Source organism: Silene latifolia, chromosome X (assembly GCF_048544455.1).
Source record: "Silene latifolia isolate original U9 population chromosome X, ASM4854445v1, whole genome shotgun sequence".
Classification (NCBI taxonomy): Eukaryota; Viridiplantae; Streptophyta; class Magnoliopsida; order Caryophyllales; family Caryophyllaceae; genus Silene; species Silene latifolia.
The window spans coordinates 7,770,410-7,793,190 of NC_133537.1; the positions used below are offsets into that span (position 1 = coordinate 7,770,410).

The 22,781-nt window shown below is 35.7% G+C and overlaps 2 protein-coding genes across 6 annotated transcripts; both read left to right on the forward strand.

The window, feature by feature from the left end:
* Positions 1-143: 143 nt before the first annotated feature.
* LOC141622698 (uncharacterized) lies at positions 144-4,405 on the forward strand. 2 transcript variants are annotated; one of them, XM_074438704.1, is made up of 8 exons: positions 144-330; positions 472-560; positions 2,286-2,377; positions 2,722-2,795; positions 2,915-3,021; positions 3,314-3,363; positions 3,583-3,665; positions 3,747-4,405. In XM_074438704.1, exons 2-8 carry the CDS (start codon positions 503-505, stop codon positions 3,859-3,861), a joined length of 579 nt encoding a protein of 192 aa, XP_074294805.1. In that variant the 5' UTR covers positions 144-330; positions 472-502; the 3' UTR covers positions 3,862-4,405. The 2 variants fall into 2 exon arrangements, with proteins under 2 accessions (XP_074294805.1, XP_074294806.1); XM_074438705.1 differs by having other exon boundaries at positions 182-330; positions 2,722-2,789.
* Positions 4,406-12,902: 8,497 nt separating this feature from the next.
* Positions 12,903-22,757, forward strand: LOC141622702 (uncharacterized). Of its 4 annotated transcripts, none has more exons than XM_074438708.1 (11): positions 12,903-13,571; positions 14,752-14,892; positions 14,974-15,162; positions 15,757-15,856; positions 15,953-15,983; positions 16,602-16,644; positions 16,996-17,148; positions 17,399-19,328; positions 19,439-20,783; positions 21,316-21,399; positions 22,257-22,757. In XM_074438708.1, the coding sequence occupies exons 2-11, from the start codon at positions 14,834-14,836 to the stop codon at positions 22,319-22,321; spliced, it is 3,999 nt and encodes a 1,332-aa protein (XP_074294809.1). In that variant the 5' UTR covers positions 12,903-13,571; positions 14,752-14,833; the 3' UTR covers positions 22,322-22,757. The 4 variants fall into 4 exon arrangements, with proteins under 4 accessions (XP_074294809.1, XP_074294811.1, XP_074294810.1 ...); XM_074438710.1 differs by having other exon boundaries at positions 17,404-19,328; XM_074438709.1 differs by having other exon boundaries at positions 13,067-13,571; positions 14,761-14,892.
* The last annotated feature ends 24 nt before the right edge of the window (positions 22,758-22,781 follow it).

A 22,781-nucleotide genomic window follows, 5' to 3' on the forward strand; every position in this document is an offset into this window, starting at 1 on the left:
CAAGCAACGACATCATTCAACAAGCTTACGTGTTCATAATCCTGCTCCGGAATTACACCCGGAACAAAAACTACAAAAGCAAATAACGACAACGAGATACAATCTTGTAACTTTATCAGCTAAACTAATTGACATTTGGATACATTCTACCACGAATACGAACTCCCAAAGGCCAAAACACAACCGTGGTGGACGAGAAAACTAAAATCGCAAAATCGTGATTCAAAACCCTAATCCCTAAACCCCTAAAATCCCCTGTTAATTTAATAATTTTCCAGCAATTTTTCTCTGAATTTAATGCCAAAGATTTAATCTTTTTGTGTATTTTAGGTGCTCATTTCAGATTTCATGCTAATTTCTTTGTTCTATGCCAAAAATCAGTTCTATTGTTGATCTTTTCTATTGAATTGATTGAAATTAGTGTTTTTTTAGTTAGGGTTTGTTATTAATTTTGTTTAATCGTGCTTTCAGATTGTTGGGTTACTTGTTATTCTCCAAAATTATGTGGGTTTCAAGAATTTCTAGTCTTGGAGCTCAGGCAATCAAGAAATTAACTCAAGGTTAGTTTTTGTTTGCTCAAATCCCATTTTTTGATACTCGTATATTATTTTAATTGTTTATAGTCATTTCAGTCTATCATAATGTAATAATTGTAATTAAGTTTTGTTTTGTTTATGGGAGCCATTTTAAGCTTAGTTTGGGTAGCTGCAGTAGCGGAACCAGGTTTTTTAGTTACGAGGCGAACAAAATCGTTACAGAAAAAAAAAAAAAAAACCCAGAAGGCCAGAAATATTACATTTTCCAACAGCTGCTAGCCCCTTCTTAGTTCCGTCACTGTCTCACTGGGTAACCGGTAGTTATAGGTAGCAGTGTACCCGTTTGTAGATACATTTTACATTTTTATTGTTTTTTTTAATATCTTGAAGTTACAATATGAAGAATGTGTTGCCAATGCTCTTTGACATGTGCATGGTTTGATTTTGGTAGAATCCGCCCTTGATGAATGTTCAGTATAGAATTATAGAAGTGGTTGGTAGGATAACGAAGTCTAAATTAGTTTGGTTGTGGGAGTTTAAGGTGTAGTTTGTTTTGCTAATTTGGAAAGGGTAGGTACTTGTTGAACATGAGTACATGGTTGAGCCACAGGTTGGTGTTTTGATTTGGAGATTGTTCTTGGTAAAGGTTAGGCACTTCAGTATGGAAGTTTCTTGTTATTTTCTCTGTAAACGAGTGTATATGATGCTGCAAAAGGAAGTAAAATATTAGTAGGCTATAATTACAGAAATTTGATGCCGGCTTTAGTTCGCCATGAGTGGCTTAATGGCTATGTGCACTAATGAGGTCTGGCATATGGGTTTGACTTTGCAAAATGTATAGTGAAAAGCAGAATATATTGAAATGTAAGAGTTACCCAGAGAGCAGAACGTCAGAGGCGGTTGCCTATCTACGATTTCATGGTTGAGTTTGTGTAATTGTAGACTATCATATATTGCTGTGTTGCATAGCTTCCCTGAGGCTTTCAATTGCAGTACCTTTTACCAAGTACGTATTGCTTGATGCAATATAACCCATGGACTTTAGTGTGATTTTTAGTCAACTTTCTAATAGTCAACTACGAAATCCTCAGGTCAAACTCTTGTGTGTAACCTTGGTCTCCTAGTACAAGTAATATGGGTTTTCACTTGGCCTCGTGCTGGATGGATATTTCATATTTGTATAAGGAGAAAATGTAAAGGACGCTAGAGCTCCGTATGGTGCGAAGAATTTTTTTTCCCTTTTCCTAGATATTAATGCACCCTGGAAATGTTTGTGAACTACGGAGTAAATGTCTATTTTATCACTTATCACTATCCAAAGCTCTGACAGAGCTTTTGGCTTCAATGTTTTGGCTTGTGTGGGGAGATTTTCATTGCGTAGTTGCCTATTTAAAACTGCTTCCTTCGATGAGTACATCTGTAGTGTTACAAGATGCCAATGAGCTGGGTTAGCCAAATTTGTGGCGAACATGTTAAACATTAGGAGTATAATGCAGCCACCGTTCCGTGCAATGCATGCTAGAGTTTAGCTCGTGATAGATTCATTTTCAAGAATTTTTATGATTCTGCTAGGCGCAGTAGGTGAAACTGTAAAAATGCTAAATGCAATTTCGAATGTCAGGAAATTCTAGGCAATTATCGGATGCTATGTCAAATGACGAGTGGGTCTTATTTTATGAATTGTATGCTTTATGGATCAACATACGTCGATCAACAGAACACTAATTATCAGTTTTTTTCTTCTCCTAGGTTCCCTAGGGCAAGCAGCATATACTCCGAGAAGCTCATATTTTCATGCATGTGCTTGCAGGGGAGTACAGTCCTCATTACGCCCTTTACAGGTCTGCATAACTTTTGATTTGATTTTAGTTTGAATATTATCATTAGGGTCAAAGGTGGCGTCAGTTGGGTCAGTTTCGGGTCGGTCAACGGCGGGTTGGTCAGTTTGGTTTCGTTTTTCTTAGTATTGAAGGTCTAGTACAAATTCTAGGGATGGAGCCCCAACTCACTGGCCTGCTACTTATTGCGTAGCATTTAGTGAGTGACTATGCAGAATGCTCTAGTGTTCTGGCTTGAGTTTGGAGGGGTGGATTCAAAAGTTAGTCTCCGTCTCAGTGCTGGTTCATGTGTTGGACCGTCTTTTTTTCCTTTTTCAATAAAGTATTTTTTTGTGCTTTTGATTCAGATGCAGCAATATCTTTGTACTGCTGCTGCCACTGATTCAGGCAAGGGTGAAAACAAAGACAAGAAAACGTACGTGTAAATTTTCTTATTGTTTCCATTATTGTTTGATAGGAAGCTACTTGCTGAGTTGCTGTCATATTGTGCAGCGATTTTTTGTTCATAACTTACTTCTGATCCTGCTTGCATTTTTGCAGGATAAATGTGACATTTGTGGAAACAGATGGATCCGAGAAACATGTTGAGGTTCCTGTTGGTACAAACATTTTAGAAGCTGCACATTCAAATGATATTGAGCTTGAAGGTAAATATTATACATTGGGTGTGCTTAATTTTATGTGTCTGTTCTTGACCTGTCCTTGGACAAAAAAGTTCCTTTGTAGACGATTATGTCATAAGCACTTCCTATATCTGCTAAAATAACCATTTTCTTAAATATCATTGTCCTCCCTCTTTTCTGGCCTTAATTCTTGGCTCTGGTTAGCTGCCCCAAGTCGTTTTAGGAGTGAGGCTCGTTGTTGTTGGTAATCAATTAGCTTAACGCTAAACACTTTCCTAAATTCATCCAATAGTAAAGTATTTTTTCCCCATTTCAGGAGCATGTGAGGGATCTTGTGCATGCTCTACATGTCATGTTATCGTCATGGTAAGCCATTCAATATACAATGAGTCTTGTATGAGACCGTCTACAGTGAGACCAACCCAAATATTGGTATACTCCTTATAATAAGGTTAATGGGTCGGTCTCAGATCGCCTCATATTAGTTTTCGTAATATGTCTTTTTCTTTTCTCTAGTACTCGGCTACTTGTGAAAACGTCAGTGCCTATTTTTTTCAAACGTGACAAACTAGTTCTTTTATATAGGATATGGAGTACTACAACAGACTACCAGATCCCTCTGATGAAGAAAATGATATGCTGGACCTAGCCTTCGGGCTCACAGAAACGTAAGTTTCTCTACTTTCTTCTTGTCCACTAAACCGTCACCACCCATCCTGGGTACTAGGCTTAAATCATTGCATTTGTAGGTCCCGTCTGGGTTGCCAAGTTGAAGCAACGCCTGATATTGATGGAATTCGCTTAGCTCTCCCTGTTGCTACTAGAAATTTCGCTGTGGACGGCTATAAACCAAAGCCCCACTAGATTTGTCCACTTCCAGTCACAGATATACAAGAGCATAGCGCAATTTGCAGCGGCTTGAGTCGGACCAAAACCGCCATTTTACTTTTGAACACGGATGTTCTAGAGGATTATCCGATTGCTTCTATAGGCCGGTAAATTATCTTTTTGGATGCATCAGTAGTTAATATTTTATCATCAAATATGACATGCAATAACATGAGGAAGGAGCATACAGCTTTAGTCGTTGCGTGAGTATTGTCCTTGAGGTTCTGCTTTTGCAAACACCATTTTTCTCATGAAGATATGATTTTTTTAAAGGGAGATGAGAATATAATGTTTGCATTATTGCGCTTGCTCATCAGTTTTACAGTCTGTATTATCCATGTAATTTTTGACGAAGTCAACTTTGAGTTTTAGTCGACCAATAAGCTTTAACTAGAATTATCTTGCAATTTTGTAAAACGTTCCTTTGAAATGCAGAATTGTTATTTACATATTTTTACTCTTATGGAAGAAAAAGTCGTCACTTTTTTGGGTTTGAAATTCGATGGAATAAAACCGTAAATACAATGATTTACTGTTTGTGTTTTTTTTTTTGTTGGGAAGCATCAGCTGACCGATGCAATTTTTTTTTGCTCATTTTTCTATTTTGGAAAACCGTCTCTTTTTATTTTCAGTACATGGGTAAAGTAGCGTCCACCCAACCCCTCATAAATTCATAGACGACAACCTTGTAGGCGCTCTGGAGTCTGGAGGTGTTTGCTGATGTTTTAAAATGCGGTGGTTGCCGGTTGGTATACAGATAGGATCTTATAGTAATTTAGTAATCAGAATGATTAGAAGTCTGGTAAGCTGATAGTAACAGTATCTCATTTTCATTTCATGGGATCCCACTCTCCTTAAGACTTGCCAGACGTGTGCACCAGTATTACTACCATTCACTACCAACCCTTTTCATTATATCATCCCCACATCTCTCTTTTCCCTTTAGCCAACCTCCACCGTAATCATCGTTTTCGAAAATGAAAGCATTGTTTTCCTTCAAAGACAAGGTGATTGATCCCTGTGGTAAGTTCCTCTCTTCATTCAAACATAAATTCCATCTTCCTAAACGTCGTAGTCGTCCTCGTGGTATTAGAACCAGAGTGGTCAGGTTTCGAAAACCCTTCTCCCTTAAATCTCTGAGTTTCCCTCAGTGTCGACCCAAGTCTAGAGTCCGGCTAAGAAAACGCCGCCCTGCTATCTCTTCTAAAGTCCAAAAAAGCCTCAATTACCGTCCCAAGAGGCGCACAAAGCCTGTTGGAAAACCCGTCCCAAAAGTCCGCATTGCCGAGCTGTTAACCGTTCTCTTCTCGCTAAGGAAACTGCCTAAAGAGGTGGACACGGATACTAGCGAGCAAGTCAATATGGCAGATGTTACAAGTTTAGGCATATCCGAAGGAGGGATCGGTAAGGAGCCATTCCCGTCACCCACGACACCGGCCTATGTGGCTAATGTGAGGCCTAGTACCGACGAGAGTAAGAAGGATAATAGCTCCGATGATCTTGAGGAAGTCGAGGATCCGTGTAAATGTTTCGTGGGCGATTTGATCGAGATGATCGTCGATGACGGAAAATTGAAGGACTTGATGGATGTTGAGGAGCTTCTCTATTGTTGGAGGAACCTTAAGAGTCCCATCTTTGTTGACTTGGTCAGTAGGTTTTATGGAGAGGTTTGCAATGACTTGTTCTCTCCATCTGAGGAGGATGAGAGTCATGTCACAACTATCTCAGAATGCTGATTTTTTTTTTTTTTTTTTTTTTTCTGATTTTTTTTTTTGAACTCCATACAATTTCTTTTCTAGACAATATTGCAGTTTTTCAATACTTGTTACTACATTTGCTATGAAGACACATATTCTTTGAATCGAACTGTAGAGCTCCAATTTTTCGTGACTGAATTTCGGATTTTAACCATTTTTTTTAAAAATATATTATAGAATATGACCGTCTTACAATGTGCCTTATCAGGTCAACAAAAATGTCGGTATGGCTTGTTAAGTCATCATACATCCCCCTTAAACTAAAAGAATAAGAAACCTCCAATATTTTCCCGCCTAAATGAAAATTACTCTATAATTGGGCTTAAATTATGTCATATCTACAATTGGGCCTAACTGTTTAGTTTAGTAAATTTATAATTCTAGCCTATTCTAGCCTATTTTTTTTTCCTTACACTTTAACTTATTATCTATCTTTGCTTAATACTATGTGAAACGTTTAAATTTCGGTTAATTTTTTTATTTAACATATATACATAAGTATATACTCCATATTAGAACGCATATCTTATCTCATTGTATTATTAAAGACATTAATTAACAGTTATATTACGCTTTTGGTGGATATAAATTCATATAATGTTATAATAATAATAATATTTCTTTAAACAAAGTTGTTTCAAGAAACCAGAAATCTTATACGGATTAGAAGTGTTGAACCATTTCTTTATACCTCTTAATACAAAACACCACTAATAGTAAATTGTATAATAAAATATCAAATGGAGTTAAATAATATTAGTATAATTATTATTTTCTCTGATATACCTATCTATAAAACCGCGCATTGGCGCGGGATCTATACTAGTACAAATTAATATTATACATGAATTAAACACTGCATCTATCTCATACTTCTTGATATCCCTTGTACGGATCAGTCGGGTATGGTCAAGTCGCATTGGGCTTGGTCAATTTAAATCGGGTCGTGAGAGGTGTGTTATTATCGGTTCGTTTCCAGGAATGCGGGACTTTGGTTGAATGACTACGGGTCGAGTCGGAGTAAGGCATTTTAGGCCTTACTCATTTGTTGTTTACGTTAGTCATTTTTAGTCTCAAAACTAGACAATAGTCTGAATGATGTGTTTAACAGCATTAACATACCAATACTAAACGTATATGGCTATATGCTTATTGTAGTATATTGTTATTTGTAAGAAAAGAAATAAGTAGGGAAAAATGGTTAACATTTCGGATTTGTGTTTACTGTGTTAAATGAGGAAAAGATGATGAAAGTTAAGATCTTTTGATAAACAGGGAGGTATTATATTCTCCGACGATTATTAGATGTGATGTTTAGTTATGTATAAGTGTAGTAGTCGATATAATGCTAGTTACACCTTACAAGTTACAATCAATGGTGGATTTAGGAGGGCTAGCAAGAACGCTGGCTCCCGCTGAAAAATGAAAAATTAGATCTTAGTTAAAGTGTTCGAACATTTTTCGAGTTTTCGTTAAAGTATTATTTGTTTCACTACAAATCTTAGCCCTAACACTGTTTATACCTGCAATTGGGACTCTGGCTTAGCAGCATACGACAATAACCGAATCACGTAACGTTGCATTACTCGTTCGGTAGTAAGTCTGATAATACATCGTATTTCTTATATGTGTATAATCGTCTCACAAAGTTGGTCGGCATGTGTAATTTTACCCGGATCAATTGGTGAAAAAAAAAACTAGACATGTTAAGTGTACCTGGTAGGCTGGTAACATGTGAACCTAGTACTACTACCTTATTCAGCAGTACTGCAATACTGCACTTGCTGTGTTTTCTGTTTTGTGTTACTTATATAAATAAATGGTCAAAGATTGATTTCTGACAACTGAAGATCCAAGGAGTAACTCTGACTGTAACATTCAGTAAAAGGTTATTTCAATTAAAGATCAGGTGCCACATGCAGGCAGTGTACTTCGGAATTTTATGGGTAGTTTTGAGTAAAAAATAGTGCAAGAGTTCACAAGATGATGTATGACCTGAGTCACATGACTACTATCTAAATGTCATTTTTCGAGTAAAAATCATCTCCATTTTCCCAAAAGAAATGAGAGCTTATTAATTTTCAATGGCCAGATCTAATTTTGGATAGATCTGTGATTGTAAATACACTTGAAAAAGTAAATGATTGAAAATGAGATATATAATATAATATAAGTGTATTAGAGAGGAAATGGAGAGGACCCAAATTCTTACTTAAAAGCACTGCAAGTTACGGAGTATAATTTATACCCTGTAAAAATTAAAATCGTACTCATAACCTATTAAATAAGGCTATTAATCGTATAGGAGTTGTTTGGTTGCATGTAAGAAGTTGCATTGCCTAGAAAGTGATAAATCGCATGATTTTAGACTTCATGTGAATTAGAATATGTTGTTTGGTTGCATAAAGGAAAATGCAATTCATGTAGGCATTTCCAAACTTCCTCCATTATGGAGGAATTGAAGTTCCAAGGTAATTCTATTTCATGTGAATTGGGGTAACCAAACAAGTTACTCATTTTGCAATTCATATGAATTAGAATTCCCGTGTTAGAAAAAATTCTGTAAGCGATCTTTCTTCACTTAAGAGAAACCTACTAAATAGAGATAGATATATCATATACATATTGTTTTTATATTGGTAAGTTCACGCATTTTGTTTATGGTTTATAATAAGGAATTACAACGCAAAAGGAATTGAAAATGAGATGAAAAGGGAGATGTGAAAAAAAAAATATTTTGTTAGGATAAATATTATACTTCATACGGACGGAGTATATATATACAATAAATGTAAGAAACAAAGTAAATACAAACATATGGTTCAAGAACTCCGAACAATCTAGCCGCTCTACCACATTAACACACCTATTATTGATTAAGCTCGATCTAAACATCGATCTATCTTCTTAATAGTTAACACAGATATAGATCTCCACTCTCCGATGCAACAAATTGTTTTAGTTACTAACTTACTATATTGAGAAACACAAGCCAAAATCAATTTTTTGCACAAATCCATGCATGTGAAATTCAATCATAAAATTAATTGACAAATTTGTGCACCTAAAATTTTGGACGTCAAATTTCTTTAACACACATGTGCTAGTTTAAATAAGTCCATGCCATTGGGTACACGGCAAATTTCCCTTAAAGTGAAGGGACACGACATTTGTATTGCTATCCATTAGTCCATTATAGAAATTATAGGCATATATGAAAGAAGATGCATGGTTTTAGGTGTAACGATCTTGCCAATAATAGTACCTTTTTTTTTTTTTTTTTTTTTTTTTTTTTTTTTTTTAAAATGAGCGCACTTGGTCTTCTTATTTTAAACTGAAACTGGCCGAATTGAACTTATATGTAAAACAAAATTGTACTGAACTAATCTGAACTGAAATGAATCGACCTGAACTGAACTGAACTGAAATTAAGTCAAAAAAGACAGGACCTTATGTGCGCGGGTGTGACGCAAACCCCCAACTACATGGTTGGAGTAAAAGTGTTCTTACAAGTTGAGACAACTCTGGTTCTCAATAGTTATACGTAGTGTACAATAAAAAAAAACTCTTTAAAGTAAATTTTCACAAACTATATGTGATCTTGATATATATAGGCAACTAGTATTGGTGCCCGGCTTCGCCCGGGCTACCTCTACTTTTCATTAATTTTTTTTATTAAATAAAATTATTTAAAGTTGCATAACCTATAAATTTATCATTAATATATTTTTTTATGACATATCCTAAAATTACGATGAAATAAATAATGAGACAAATTCAATACTCCTGCTATTAATATTTTATTCTTATTAATGAAATAATAGTAATAACATTACACTACTTGCCCGTAATCATTGTTACTTTCACTACTCTCACCTTAATTATTGTTACTATCACTACTGCCGCATTAATATTGATAATTTCACTACACTCGCCGTAATTATTGTTACTTTCATTATTGTCGCGTTAATCTCATTGATAATATTGTTACTTTTACTATTCAAATGAGTGATTACTATCATATACCTATATCCAATGTTACTACAATTTTTTTATTTACTGACGAAATTACTTTTACTACTTAGGAATGCAATTTTAAGAGGATTATATATTTATATAAATATATTACATATTATATGTATTAAATCAAATCAAAAGAATTATGCAACATTATTTATTATGAAATCTAACTTAAATTATTTATAACCTACTTATTATATTTTTGTATGTTAAATAATTAACATCTCTATACATCTAATAAACTATAAATAAAGTTTAACAAAATTGCATAGATTTTAAATTTAATATATATAATTTTATGGTGATAATAATTAGTACCATAAGTGTGCATGTTTATACTAATTACTTATTTTATTTTAAGGAAATTGACCATCTTCTAGTCTTCTATAAATATTTAGGAAAATTATCAGGCATTTTCTTTCTTTAAGTCTCCTTGAAATTGAGCATCTTAATTAATTATTTTATTTTAAGGAAACTGGTCATCTTAATTAATTATTTTATTTTAAGGAAATTGACCATGTTTAGGAAAATTACCAAGCTTATATATAATTTAATTTTAACCCAAATTTTATAATATTTGCATTGAGATCCCTTAATCGGGTCCATCACACGGTGCTATTGATTTAAAACTATATAGTATAATTAATTTGTATAACTTTCTTTAATTACATTGAAGTCCCTTGGTTTCTGGATTTAATATATAGTATTGATATTGATTGATACGTTTTTACTCAAAAAAAACTTAAATTGGCTAATTAAATTTAGGTTGGACGAGAATAAAAACTTAATACGTCATATAAACAAGTTGTTAAGGACATGGATCACGTCTTGGAAATAATCACTTTAATAAATTATAAATTAAGTACTACAACAACATAATATAGACGAATAATTGGAATCAAATTTGAAAGAATATTTCTTTTGACATTACAAAATAGTGATTAAATGAGAACAATTTCAACATCTATTTATTTTGTATTTCACTTTTTTTTTTTTAAAAAAAAAATTGTTAATTTTGTGTTTATACCGTATATCTTTAAAACGTGTCACTAAATTATACGGAGTACTTCACTTTGTACCCCTGTAACTCTGTAGGGCTATGATCTATGTAATGGTTACACCATGATATGGAGTAAATACATTTAACAAAAGTTAAGTAAGGTACATTATAGATATAATTACAATCATTATTATGCTTTAAGAATTTAACATTTTGCATGCCCTAAACAAATGATGAAATGAACAATGTAACAAGTTTCTATTTTTTTTGGAGGGGAAAATGAGAATATAAGAATAATTATAAAACTGTAAATCTCATTTAAGACGACAATTTCGTTTTAAGATGAAAACGGGTGAAATATGCTCTCTCTTGTATATATAGAAGTATAGAACAAATCTTTTGTTAGTTTATAGACATCTTCATTTAGACTCATTAATAATATCTGACCCATTTTAAGTTTAAAATGAATATTATCGTCTTAAGTAGAAATTTGTGATTATTATAAGGGAATTAAATGCTTTTTCTTGAATTTTCTTTTGTGAAAGTAACTTAAGAGTTTGACATCCTATGTTGGTAGGGATGGGACATATGCACCTCCTTTTGGTTGGAATTTTTTCTTAATTTCCCATGATTTAGTCCCCCTCTAGGACACTCTTTACCCCTTGCTAGGATATAACAATATGCTTGCACATTAGAGTCACATACTTAAACTTTATGTCAACATCGTTTTGGTTATCTTCTCATCTTTGCACGTCGATTTATTCTTCATTGGCTATAATTTCAACGATTGTTAATGCCACATTTCTACCTACTTTAGAAGATCATAACTCATAAGTAGACCAATGATGTATACATTGAAAATTTTAATACATCAGTTTCAAAGAAAATGTCCGAGTTTAAGAGATACTATAACAAAGACTTGGATAGTAAAGGTTAAGAACTTGTTAAAGATCGATAGTAAGTTTAAACTAACTTCATTTTTTCCGCTAATCACTACAATTATATCCAGGAATTAAGGCCCACTACTCCACAAGTCCACAACCCTACCAGCGAAAAACAAATATACTTTTATTTGTAATAACCTTAAAACTTTTTTCATGTAAAAATAAGGAAATGTTCAATTAATCATTGAAACTTTTAACATTTTCACACTAGTTGTCGTCAAAACAATATTCTCTTTACTTCAAATCTTAGTATTGATGATATCAACTTAACAACTTTGATTAAGGTTATTAACTTATTATTAACAATAATAAGTAGCTACAACTTTTGTTAGATGACGTCATGACGATAGTTTGAAGAGAATTGTTTAATAAAATAAAATTGATTTTGAATTGCATTATACATTCACATAAACACAAAATTATACAGAAAGAGATGGTCGAAATATGTTATTGGGTAAACAAAGTCAATTAACGATGAAGGCTATACTATAAATGAGATGAATGTTAACCAATTTCACATTTTTATGAAATATTTTTCCAAATATTAAAAAATCCTACAAATTCTCATTTTCTTCCAAAATTACTAAACCCCTCGTTTACATATGTAAAATCTTCCCAACAACTAAGTTACTTCCTTAATAGCAAGATCATGTGGTCATTTCCCGTTTGAGTTGTATCTGATATATCCCAATATTATATTTTGTCTCAATAATTTTCTACTTTTGACATATAACATTCCGTAAACTTCGATAATGCTAAACCCGAATAAAGACGAGCTTAATTCAAGTAAAACCGATTCAACCCGAATAAAAAAAGTCATAAAGAGTAAAAACCTACATTGTCCGATCCAACCATAATACTTTGAATTTTTTTTAAATATTATACAATAACAATAAATAATATTAATATCAATACAATTGGTTCACATTGAACCCAACAATAGTCCAACACGACTCTTAGTTAATCGGACACTAACCGGATCCTACATAAACCCATCTCAATCCGAAAAAAGATAAACCGAGTAACCTAATTAACTAAAACAAACTTAAACTGAAACAACAAGAAACAAACTTAAGTGGGTTCTCACAATGAATTATAACAAAGGTGGAAATGAAAGGAGTTTACGAGACGTCTTTTAAGTTAAAAACGGTTTTAATAAGCAAAGACCTACTCAAAACTAAACTTATTCCTGAACAAAAATCAATTTAGAACCGAACCAAATAACCAAATAACCCGTTTGCGTTTCATCCCACCTAGAAAGAGTACTTCAACAGTAACCCACTTCAGGAATAATATATTCACCAACATTTGCTTTAAGCTCAAGAATTTTGAACTCAAAACCGGGGTTTCCTTGTAAATTGTCTGTTAAAATCTCTCTAGTTTTGCTTACTGTCTGTCTAATCACTATTCAGAATTAACATTACGTCATTTTCATAGTCAAACACATTTCAATTTTAAACACCCTTTTTTTTATTCTTTCTGTTAAAACTTAAATACTGTGTTTAAGTTATGTAGCTTTGTTATCAGCGAAAGCGGTAATCGAAACCCTTTACTTTGTCGAGTTATATGTATATCTCTGTATTTCTTCAAAAATTGCATTTTTTTTTGAGAGAGAAAATAGAGTGACTTGTCAGATAAGTGTGGGGGGGATCACTTTGAGAAAGAAGTAAAGCAAAACCCATATAATCAAATCCCTCCATCTTGTATTTTTTTATACATTTTTTGATTTTTTTTGTTTATAATTTCACCAAATTTGTAAAACCCAGAAAAAATAATTCTGAAAGTTGCAATCTTTTTTTATGTTTTGATGCAATTAAACAAGGATATATATAGATTAATTTAGCTTAGGAAGTGAAAATAGATACTTGAAATTTGTTTTTAGGGAAATGTTGGTTCAAATTTTGAACTGAATTTGGGGATGATCTAAGTGGGTTGATTGAAGATCTTAGCTTTTTGAAGTTTTGGGTAAGTTTTTTAATTTTCCAAGATCCATTTTTGATTAGGGTTGTTTAATTTTGCTACTTGGGTTGTTTTTAATTTCGATTGAGTTAGTGCATTGTTTAAAGTTTGATACTGTTTGAATCCGATCCATGGCATTTTAAAATTTACCTTATGAATGTATGGGAATTGGTTAGGGAACAGCCTATTTGTGTTGCTAACGCAAGGGTAAGGTTGCGTACATTCGACCCCCCCTACCTTGCAATTTGCGGGAATTGGGATCTGTTGGGTTGTTGATTGTGTGGTTAGATTCTGTGGTTTACTGCTGATTGAAGATTAGTTGATTGATTGCCACTTTAGTTACTAGCTCCCTTGTTTTGAATTAGGTTTCTGAGTACTTGTACTTGTTTAGCTAAAGTTGCATTCTTACTTTGGAGGGTACATTGTGTTCTGGATGTTTCTGTTTCAGTTTAGTTAATGTGGTTGGAAATTGAGGGTTTATTGCCTCGAGTGTTCGCATATGGCGGGGTAAGGAGTGTTGGTTGTACGCAGCCTTACCCCGCTCTTTTTTCGACATAGAGAGGTTGAATTCCGGGATTTGTTATTGATTAGTCGCCATTAGCTGATTGCCCTCACATTACGTTATTGCGTACGTGAACTTGGAAATAAGGTTTCAATCGTGTTTGGTGTCCCCGCTGTTTGCTAGCTTCGTTTGGTCAAAACTCTGGCTAAATTCTGGAGTTCAATACTAGTATTGCATAAGCTGATTGATTGCCTCGTCAGTAACTTATACCTAGCTTTAGACTGAGTTTTCGATGCATGTACTTGTAACTTGTAAGTAAAGCTTAAATCTTGTCTAATATATTGTGTGCTGCTGCGCTATTCGGCTTTACAAAACAGTTTCTGGTTGGTGCTCATTTGGAAATCAGCACCATTAAATAGAACTACTTACGAGACTGTCACACACTCTGAGAGCCTTACGTACTCATGATTTAGCCAAAATGTTACTCTACACTAGTTATGAGTTATGACTGTCTCAAAGCGTGCTATGGTCTCGTACAAGAGCCAACGAACATTAAAAGGGTGAAGTAAAAATCATTCCTTTTCTGACAGTGTATTTTCATATGGATAGTTTTAACCAAATTTCCATTTAGGTGTGGAGTTTTTCTATATTGAGTTCCTTGTATCTTATTTGTTCTACTGTTAGTAAATACAGGACAAAAGGCTAAGGAGAAAGAGTTAGGAAAGGGCAGTATTAGGTCGAGTGTTACCTTGATAAAAAGAGGAAAATGCAATCTGATGAGCCTTTAGATTACGCTGTTTTCCAATTGTCTCCTAGACGTTCACGGTAAGGATTCTATTTTTGGTTTCTTCTGATACTTTCGGAACTAGATGATTTGCTAGCTTATAGTCCTTATTTGGTCGCCAGATGCGAGCTATTTGTTTCTTACGATGGCACTATGGAGAAGCTTGCATCAGGACTGGTAAAGCCCTTTGTTACTCACTTAAAGGTGGCAGAGGAGCAAGTTGCCGTGGGCGGGAAGTCAATTAGGCTTGATCTTGATGTTGAGAGATATAAAAATGCAGAAACATGGTTCAAAAAGGGCACTCTTGAGAGGTTGTGTTCTCTGCTTTTTTTATCCAATTCCGAATTTAGTGTTGGAATATTTCTACTTTGGTGCCAGGAGGTTGATCTAGTTTCACTATGATCCTCTTAAATTTTACTAGTGCTACTTTGCTGACCTAAGCGATAACATAATTAAAATTCATTCGAACAATGTCATTTCAAAGCATTATGAAATGCACATATTAACATTAAATAAGATAACACGGTAATTTTCATTATAAATATATATTTTAAAAAATTTACTTTATATGCATAAAAACGCTTGTGATCTGGGTTAAATTTTGGTTTTATACGTAAGGTAACCAAAGTAGCAGTCAATCAATGTAATCATCAACGCAATTTTTTTACTAACCATTCAGAAAAAGCTTCTGTGTGTTAACAACACAAAGGGCGAGATTTTAAACATTCGACCCCCCTTACTCAAGGGGCACCAAGTGAAAATCGTGAGACCTCTGGACACCAAAGTAAAAGTAGGCTCAATGTTTTAGGACTGTGAAATGAATTTTATCGTTGTAATTGTTCTGCTCTTGCTAGTAAGGTTATTGAGAAGAGTTTTCTTGGTTCATTGTTAACAATGATGTTCAGGTTTGTCCGGTTTGTTAGTACACCAGAAGTATTGGAAATGGTTAATACATATGATGCAGAAATGTCGCAGTTGGAAGCAGCTCGAAAAATTTATTCTCAGGTTTTAGTTACCACTACTCTCCATGTTATTGGGCTTGCCTTGTGTAATTCTCGTATAATTTTTAGTTGGCTGAAATAACGAATCTTATTGTTTCAGGGATCGTCTGATCACGAATCCGGTACATCAGGTATCTCTTGTTTTTCTGTTTACATTTTCAGCATTTATAGTAACTTGTTACATGCTCTAGTGAACAAAACAAACCCATTGTACGATTACATGTTATCAAAATCTAAATTTGTTTACTAATTTCATTGTATTATGACTTCCAAGGCTTTTGGCTCGCAATTTGTATCATGGGTGTTAACATTTAGGCTTGCAGGGATGAAATTGTCGGATAAGTTTTAGAGGTTGGATCTATCTATCAGGATTTTATTGAATTTGCAACCATATTGCATAAAATCGTAAACCTTGGCTCGTAACTCATCAAACTTGATCCCCCATATCCCATTAGATTTTTCATCCTATGATCTCTAAGGGTGTGAAATACTATGGTATTGCATCTTCTTTATGACTTGGTAGAAATGGTTTTTTTTGGTCTGAAATCTATTTAAGTTCAAGATATCTATATATAATTATTGGTGGCATAAACTCAGATAGGGTAAAAGTATCCAACAGTTGACTATTTAATGAAAAATCTTCATGATTTTTTAACTCTCTAAATTGATATATCCAAGTTGGTAATGATTCGCTATTCTTCTGAAAGTCCGAGATCTTAAACACTGAATTATTCTTTTTTCTTCTCTAGGCGGAGTTGGCAATGGAGCGACTGTAGCATCTGATGCAACAAAGTAAACCATTTCAACTTGCTCTGTTATTCACTTATTCTTCTGTTTTTACTTGCAGTCAGTTTGATTGTGAAAACTCCTATTTTTCACTTTGACTAATTGACTTTGGTAGGACGACATTATGAAGATTACTTGAGTTTACAACTTAATAGGATCGGCATTAGCTGTTATGGTTGCCTTTATTTTTCTTTTCTTCATATACTCTCTCCATATAAGTCAATAAGGCTTGGTGTTTGAAATTCTCCTTAAAAAGGTCAAATGGGAATTATCGATTGATAATCAGGGAGTAATAGTCATTTAATTGTCTGTATGATCCGTGAGGTTATGCTCTATAACTTTGTTTTACTCATGTAGGAAGGAGCTTTTGAAAGCCATTGATACAAGGCTCTCTGCAGTAAAACAGGACTTAACGACAGCGTGTAGTCGTGCATCTACTGCTGGATTTAATCCTAAAACCGTCTCTGAGCTTCAATTATTTGCAGACCACTTTGGTGCTCTACGCCTCAGGTATTACTATGTTTATTCACCGGCATATCTGGAGCCTCATTATTAATGCATTTACGTGCAATACTAAACTGTAGAAGTTAACCAAGATAAGTACTTTATTTTAAGCCGCGTATTAATTAATTAATCCATGCATTACCAAACTAATGTACTTCTGCATGCCTTTTATAGTTCATACGTGTCGTTAATCCCCCCTTGCTAAGTCGGAGTTTCCCATTATTTATATGTTTAATAAAACCTCATTTTCATGCAGCGAAGCTTGCAGTAAATTCATCAACCTCACACAGCAACGATCTGACCTCTTTAACTACAACAACACAACAACAAAATGGGTATCCTCGTCCGACAGTGTCCTTCGTGCCTCTACTGGCTCGGATATGTCTCTAGACGACCCTTCCGATGGCCAACCTGGGCCTGCCAGGTGTACCACCACCAAACTTACTCTCCCTCCACGACGCTTTTCTAGGGAGCCGAGCCCCGCCCCGACTGATGAGTTGGATGAGACAAAAAATATTAAGGACAAAGACTTTGACAAAGACAAAGACAAAGCCATGGGGTCCACCACGACTGAGTCAACATCAACATCAAGTGGTAAGCCTCAACTCACAAGACGGCTAAGTGTCCAGGAAAGAATAAGTCTTTTTGAAAATAAGGCACAGAATTCTCCCTCTACTGCTACAACCCCCACATCAACTGGTGGAAAACCTGAGTTTCGACGACTACCCTCGGACGTCAACTCATCCACTGACAAGGCCGTCTTAAGGCGATGGAGTGGGGCCAGCGACATGAGCATTGATGTCAGTGGAGAGAGAAAGGAGCCTGACAGCAATGCCAACACTCCTACACCTTCATGTGCTTCATCATCGTTCCCTGTTTTCTCTTTGAAGTCTAAGGGCCCGAGCGATCCAAAGTCAGAGGAAGGGATCAAGGATTCTAAGCTACCTGTGAATGCCGGGGTGAAGGAATCTGTGTTGCCAGAACCAAATTCAAAGAGTCCATCTTTCGCTGGGAGGTCATTGGAGAAGGATCAATCTAGTAGCGGTGGGGTCCGGTCTAGGGCTGTCGAGGTTGGTTCCCCTATTCAGAGTACAACAGAGGAAAATCTTGAAGGTTTTTCAACTGAAAGAGGTCAACCACGAGGAGAGATTGCAGATAATTCTGAAAAATCTACAGCCAAAGTTGAGGGTAAGTTTGTTGATATTCAAGGTGTAGCCAACTATGATGTGTTAAGGGATCAGGAAAGTTCTACATTACATTTCAGTGAAGGTCAGAGGGGAACAATTGAAGGTGATCTAGATTCAGAAATTTCTGAAGTTCACGTGCAACTAGCGCCTGCTCAATCTAAGTGGCAATCATTAGAAGAAGTCGGGAAAGCTGGAGTGAAGGATTTTGAATCATCACAAAATCAATCTGAAAGTCATTCGATGCAAATCGAAAATTTTGGTTTGCTTGGAGGGAAGTCTCAGGGATATGGTTCTGGTTTTGATCAAGTGACGAGGCGTGGGGCCCGAAAAGAGAGTGCTCTGTCTGGAAAAAGTATGATCAAGAGCATGGATGCATTTTCTTCGACATCTTCAGTTCCCATTGATCAAGTCCCAAGGTTGAGGCAGCCAAAAGGGAACCAGGGAGTGAACGATGAGCTGAAAATGAAGGCAAATGAGCTCGAGAAGCTCTTTGCGGAGCATAAACTTCGTGCCCCTGCCCCTGGTGACCAGCCAAATTCTGCTCGGAGAATCAGGCCTGCTGACATGGCAAAGGAGGTCAGTGAACCTGTCAACAGAAAGCAAGAAACAGGTACAATGCTCGAGGTAAAGCCTGGCAAAGGTTCTAATGAGATGGATAAGCTTAGTTCCACTCCATCGTCAAAACCGTGTGTTAATCATGATTATGATGTAACGCCTAAGCACAATATCTATGACCTTTGTTTTTCGGATGATTCTAGAGGAAAACTGTACCAAAAATATATGCAGAAGAGGAATGCCAAATTAAAGGAAGACTGGGGTTCAAACAGACCCCAGAAGGAAGCTCAGATAAAGGCCATGCATGATAGCCTTGAGAAAAGTAGAGCTGAAATGAAGGTCAAGCTGGCAGGTTCTACTGAGAGGAGTAATTCCGCAATAACTCGGCAAAGGGCCGAGAAAATGAGGTCATTAAATCTCCAATCCGCGATGAAGAGAGCCCAGGTGGCTATATTGAATGCTTAAACTCAATTGTCAAAATGATGTGTAGAATGTTATCTCATACCTCATTGCTGTATTAATTTTTTTTACCATGTTCTTCATTTCCCATGCAGACTACAGACCCGTCAATGAGCGATGAGGACGAAGTTCAGGCTGAATTTCTTGGAAAGAAGCTCACGGAAACGTATTTGGGGGATTCCTCTTCTAAAAGTGCACCAGGCAAAAGGGTTCAACCAAACAAAAATACATCATCACCTACAACTCGTAATCCCGCTGGAACTGCTCCTCGGTCTTCTGGTAAAGCTTCTAATTCTACTACTGGTAGACGGAGATTGCCTTATGACAATCCTCTTACACAATCAGTTCCTAATTTCTCCGATTTGAGAAAGGAAAACACGAGGCCGTCACCTGGCGGAAGCAAAGTAGTCCGTCCTCAAGGAAGAAACCATGCTCGTAAAAAGAGCATTATTGAAGACTCATCGTTGATAAATGAAGATAAGCCAAGACGGCTTCAGTTGAAAAAAACTACCGTAACCACCAGGGAATTGAATGATTCTCGTAATTCTGATGATGTTGATGATGCTCAGTTCATGGCTTCCAAGTATCTTAGAGAGGAGAATGAGGATTATGAAAAAATATCTAATGACCTGGAGTCAACGACTCTCCCGGGAAAGGGTAATGGCATCGAACAGATTCCTAGTTCCGGCATGGGTATATCTAAAGCGTTGGTGACGGAAGAGGCTGTAAGAAATGGACATAGTTTTGATGATACAAGTTGTGGGACAGAAGAGATGATGATTGCAGCCAACGATGAGGAGCATGACCATGAAACTACGTTAGTAAGAAAATCCATTTACGTTGACAATAGCAAAGAGAGATTGAGCGTCGAATCTGACAACAATGCTCTTAAATTTGTTTCTCAAGCGGGATCAGTTTTGGCTGCAGAATCACCTACTCCAATGCATTCTCTTTTTCGATCCATGGGATCCACACTGGACTCCCCTGGGGAAAGCCCTGGATCTTGGAATTCACGTCTGCAAAACCCGTATGCATTTTCACATGATATTTCGGACATTGATGCATTGGAGTCACCAACTGAGAGCCCTGCATCTTGGAACTTTCACACTCTTTCTCAGTCAGAAGCTGAGACTGCTAGAATGAGAAAGAAATGGGGAGCTGCTCAGAAACCTATTGGCGGTATTGATTCATCGCACAGCCCATCACGCAAGGATGTGACCAAAAGTTTAAAACGATTCCTTAAATTTGGTCGGAGAAATCGGGCATCTGAGAATCTGGCCGATTGGATTTCTGCAACTACATCTGAAGGAGATGATAGTGAAGATGGAAGAGATATTGCTAATCGTTCCTCAGAAGACTTGGGGAAGTCGAGAATGGGATTCTCACAAAGCCATAATTCGGATGAAGGGTTCAATGGACCTGACTTGTTTAATGAACAAGGTGACTTGATTTTCTCTTTTTGCATCCGTTGGTAAACTTTTGCTGTGTTATAGCAGATATGTCCGTCTTCTTCTGCTTGCTGTGAGTTATATGCTTGTTTTGTTTCAGTTAGTTGATATGTTAAGAGGTGCAACATAGTTTAGCCTGTGTTGATGACAATGATTTGGATGAATGATTAATTATAATGACGTTACCCTGGTGAGTGGTGACTCAAAGGCCCCACAAATGGTGTGGGGTAAGGGGCTCAATATACGCAGTCTTACCCCTATGTTAACAACATAAAAATGTTGTTTCCAGATGATCCATAATCAAAGTTGTGTTGAAAATCGCATTGAATACCCAGTACTGCACAATAAAAAGAAGCGCTGCAGTTTAGTTTTGCTTTATTCCATCACAATCCAGATGTTAAGAATTGAAAGTCGAAATGGCTTGCTAATTAACTCTTGGCTCATAATATTCTGCTTGTTTATCACTTTGGTAGCAAATTTATGTTGACTACAAGGGCTGTTTATTAATGTATTTGTAATTGCAGTTCAAGCATTACGAAGCTCGATTCCAACACCTCCATCAAATTTTAAACTGAGGGAAGAGCATCTATCTGGAAGTTCATTGAAAGGTTTGTTTCATAACATTAGTCTTCGTCTTGTTATTTGATTGTAAGCTTAGCTAAGACACTCATTTCTATTTCACAGTTTTAATGGGATTCAACTGTGTTCGTAACGAGTCCAATTTTTTTGGGGTGCTTGTATCAATCATATTTCGCGATATGGTGTTAAATACTGGTTTCAGCTTTGATTGATAATGAGGCCCATGTTTATTCCTAATAATACTGGTCTAAATATAGAAAAAAAGACCTTAGACGGTTAATGAAGTAGAAATACTGTTACTTTCTTCGAAGTTCTAAGCAGTCAGCCATTCACTCGGCGTGAAATATTTGCGGAACTTGAGATAGTCAATTGAATATAGGTATTCTTAAGTTATACCAAGAATTTTTTTCTTAAATTGTTAAATTGCTGGCATAAAATGGCCTTAAAATATGATATAGGTAAGCAAAACGGCTCGCTAAATTATTTGCGCTTCTTATATTGTGAAGCAATAGTACACATGGTTAAGACTGCCTATTTTTTGGAGGAGGAATTATGGATTGTCAAGAGTGTGAGCTTTAGGTGAAGCGATAATTAATAGACAAGGACGAGAGAAATGACTAGTCATTTCAGATGATTTCAGTTGCGTATAGCATCAAGCATGTGTTGGTCTCTAATCCCGTCCTCGCTAGGTTTCTATCTTTCTGCTGCTCTTGGCGAGTTTTTGTTGTTGTCGATTCTTATATGAGATGGTCATAGTTAGTGTGATGCGAGACTATCCCGTTACCTATATAATTAAGAGCTACTCTTATTTTTTTTTTCACCTTTGAGTGTTAATTCAATAGATTTTATGAAGATTAACATCATGGTTTCGGTTAAAAATTTGCAGCCTCAAAGTCATTCTTCTCACTCTCAAATTTCCGGAGCAAGGCCAATGATTCAAAGCTAAGATAAGAGTACCCAGCGAAGGCGAAACCTATACTACTGCCAATTCTTCATATTACCCCGTCTATCCAAGTCCAATAGCCAACATTTGAACACGGTTATGAAAGTGAGTACCATAGGTAAACGCAACGAAGACGTCTAGAATCATCTTGAATAAAATCAGAGGAACATAAGAATAGCCCCAGATTATAAGCCAAACCTCACGACAAGTCGACAAGATAGCTTCGTGGTTTGCCTTATATTGAGAAGGTTCATGTAGATGTTTCAAGGTATGTTGTACATTTGTGATGTTTGAACAGATGCCCATTGGCAGAAACGATACTGTGATTTTGTTAGCGCCACAGAGTTCTCTTGTTTGTTTTTCAGCTGTGCCTTGTAACTGCTGTACTCGAAACATCACTTAATCTATACTTGTTCAATAAAAAAAATGGTTGGTAGCTTGGAATTTACAGATTTGTTACTATTAGGT

Bases quoted from the DNA above. Each gene is read 5' to 3' on its own strand.
- LOC141622702 (XM_074438708.1), top strand. From the start codon at position 14,834: ATGCAATCTGATGAGCCTTTAGATTACGCTGTTTTCCAATTGTCTCCT. The intron at 16,645-16,995 runs GTAAACCATTTC...TTACTCATGTAG, and splicing joins GTAGCATCTGATGCAACAAA to GAAGGAGCTTTTGAAAGCCA. The intron at 19,329-19,438 runs GTGGCTATATTG...TTTCCCATGCAG, and splicing joins CCGCGATGAAGAGAGCCCAG to ACTACAGACCCGTCAATGAG.
- LOC141622698 (XM_074438704.1), top strand. From the start codon at position 503: ATGTGGGTTTCAAGAATTTCTAGTCTTGGAGCTCAGGCAATCAAGAAA. The intron at 561-2,285 runs GTTAGTTTTTGT...TTCTTCTCCTAG, and splicing joins AATCAAGAAATTAACTCAAG to GTTCCCTAGGGCAAGCAGCA. The intron at 3,666-3,746 runs GTAAGTTTCTCT...TTGCATTTGTAG, and splicing joins GCCTTCGGGCTCACAGAAAC to GTCCCGTCTGGGTTGCCAAG.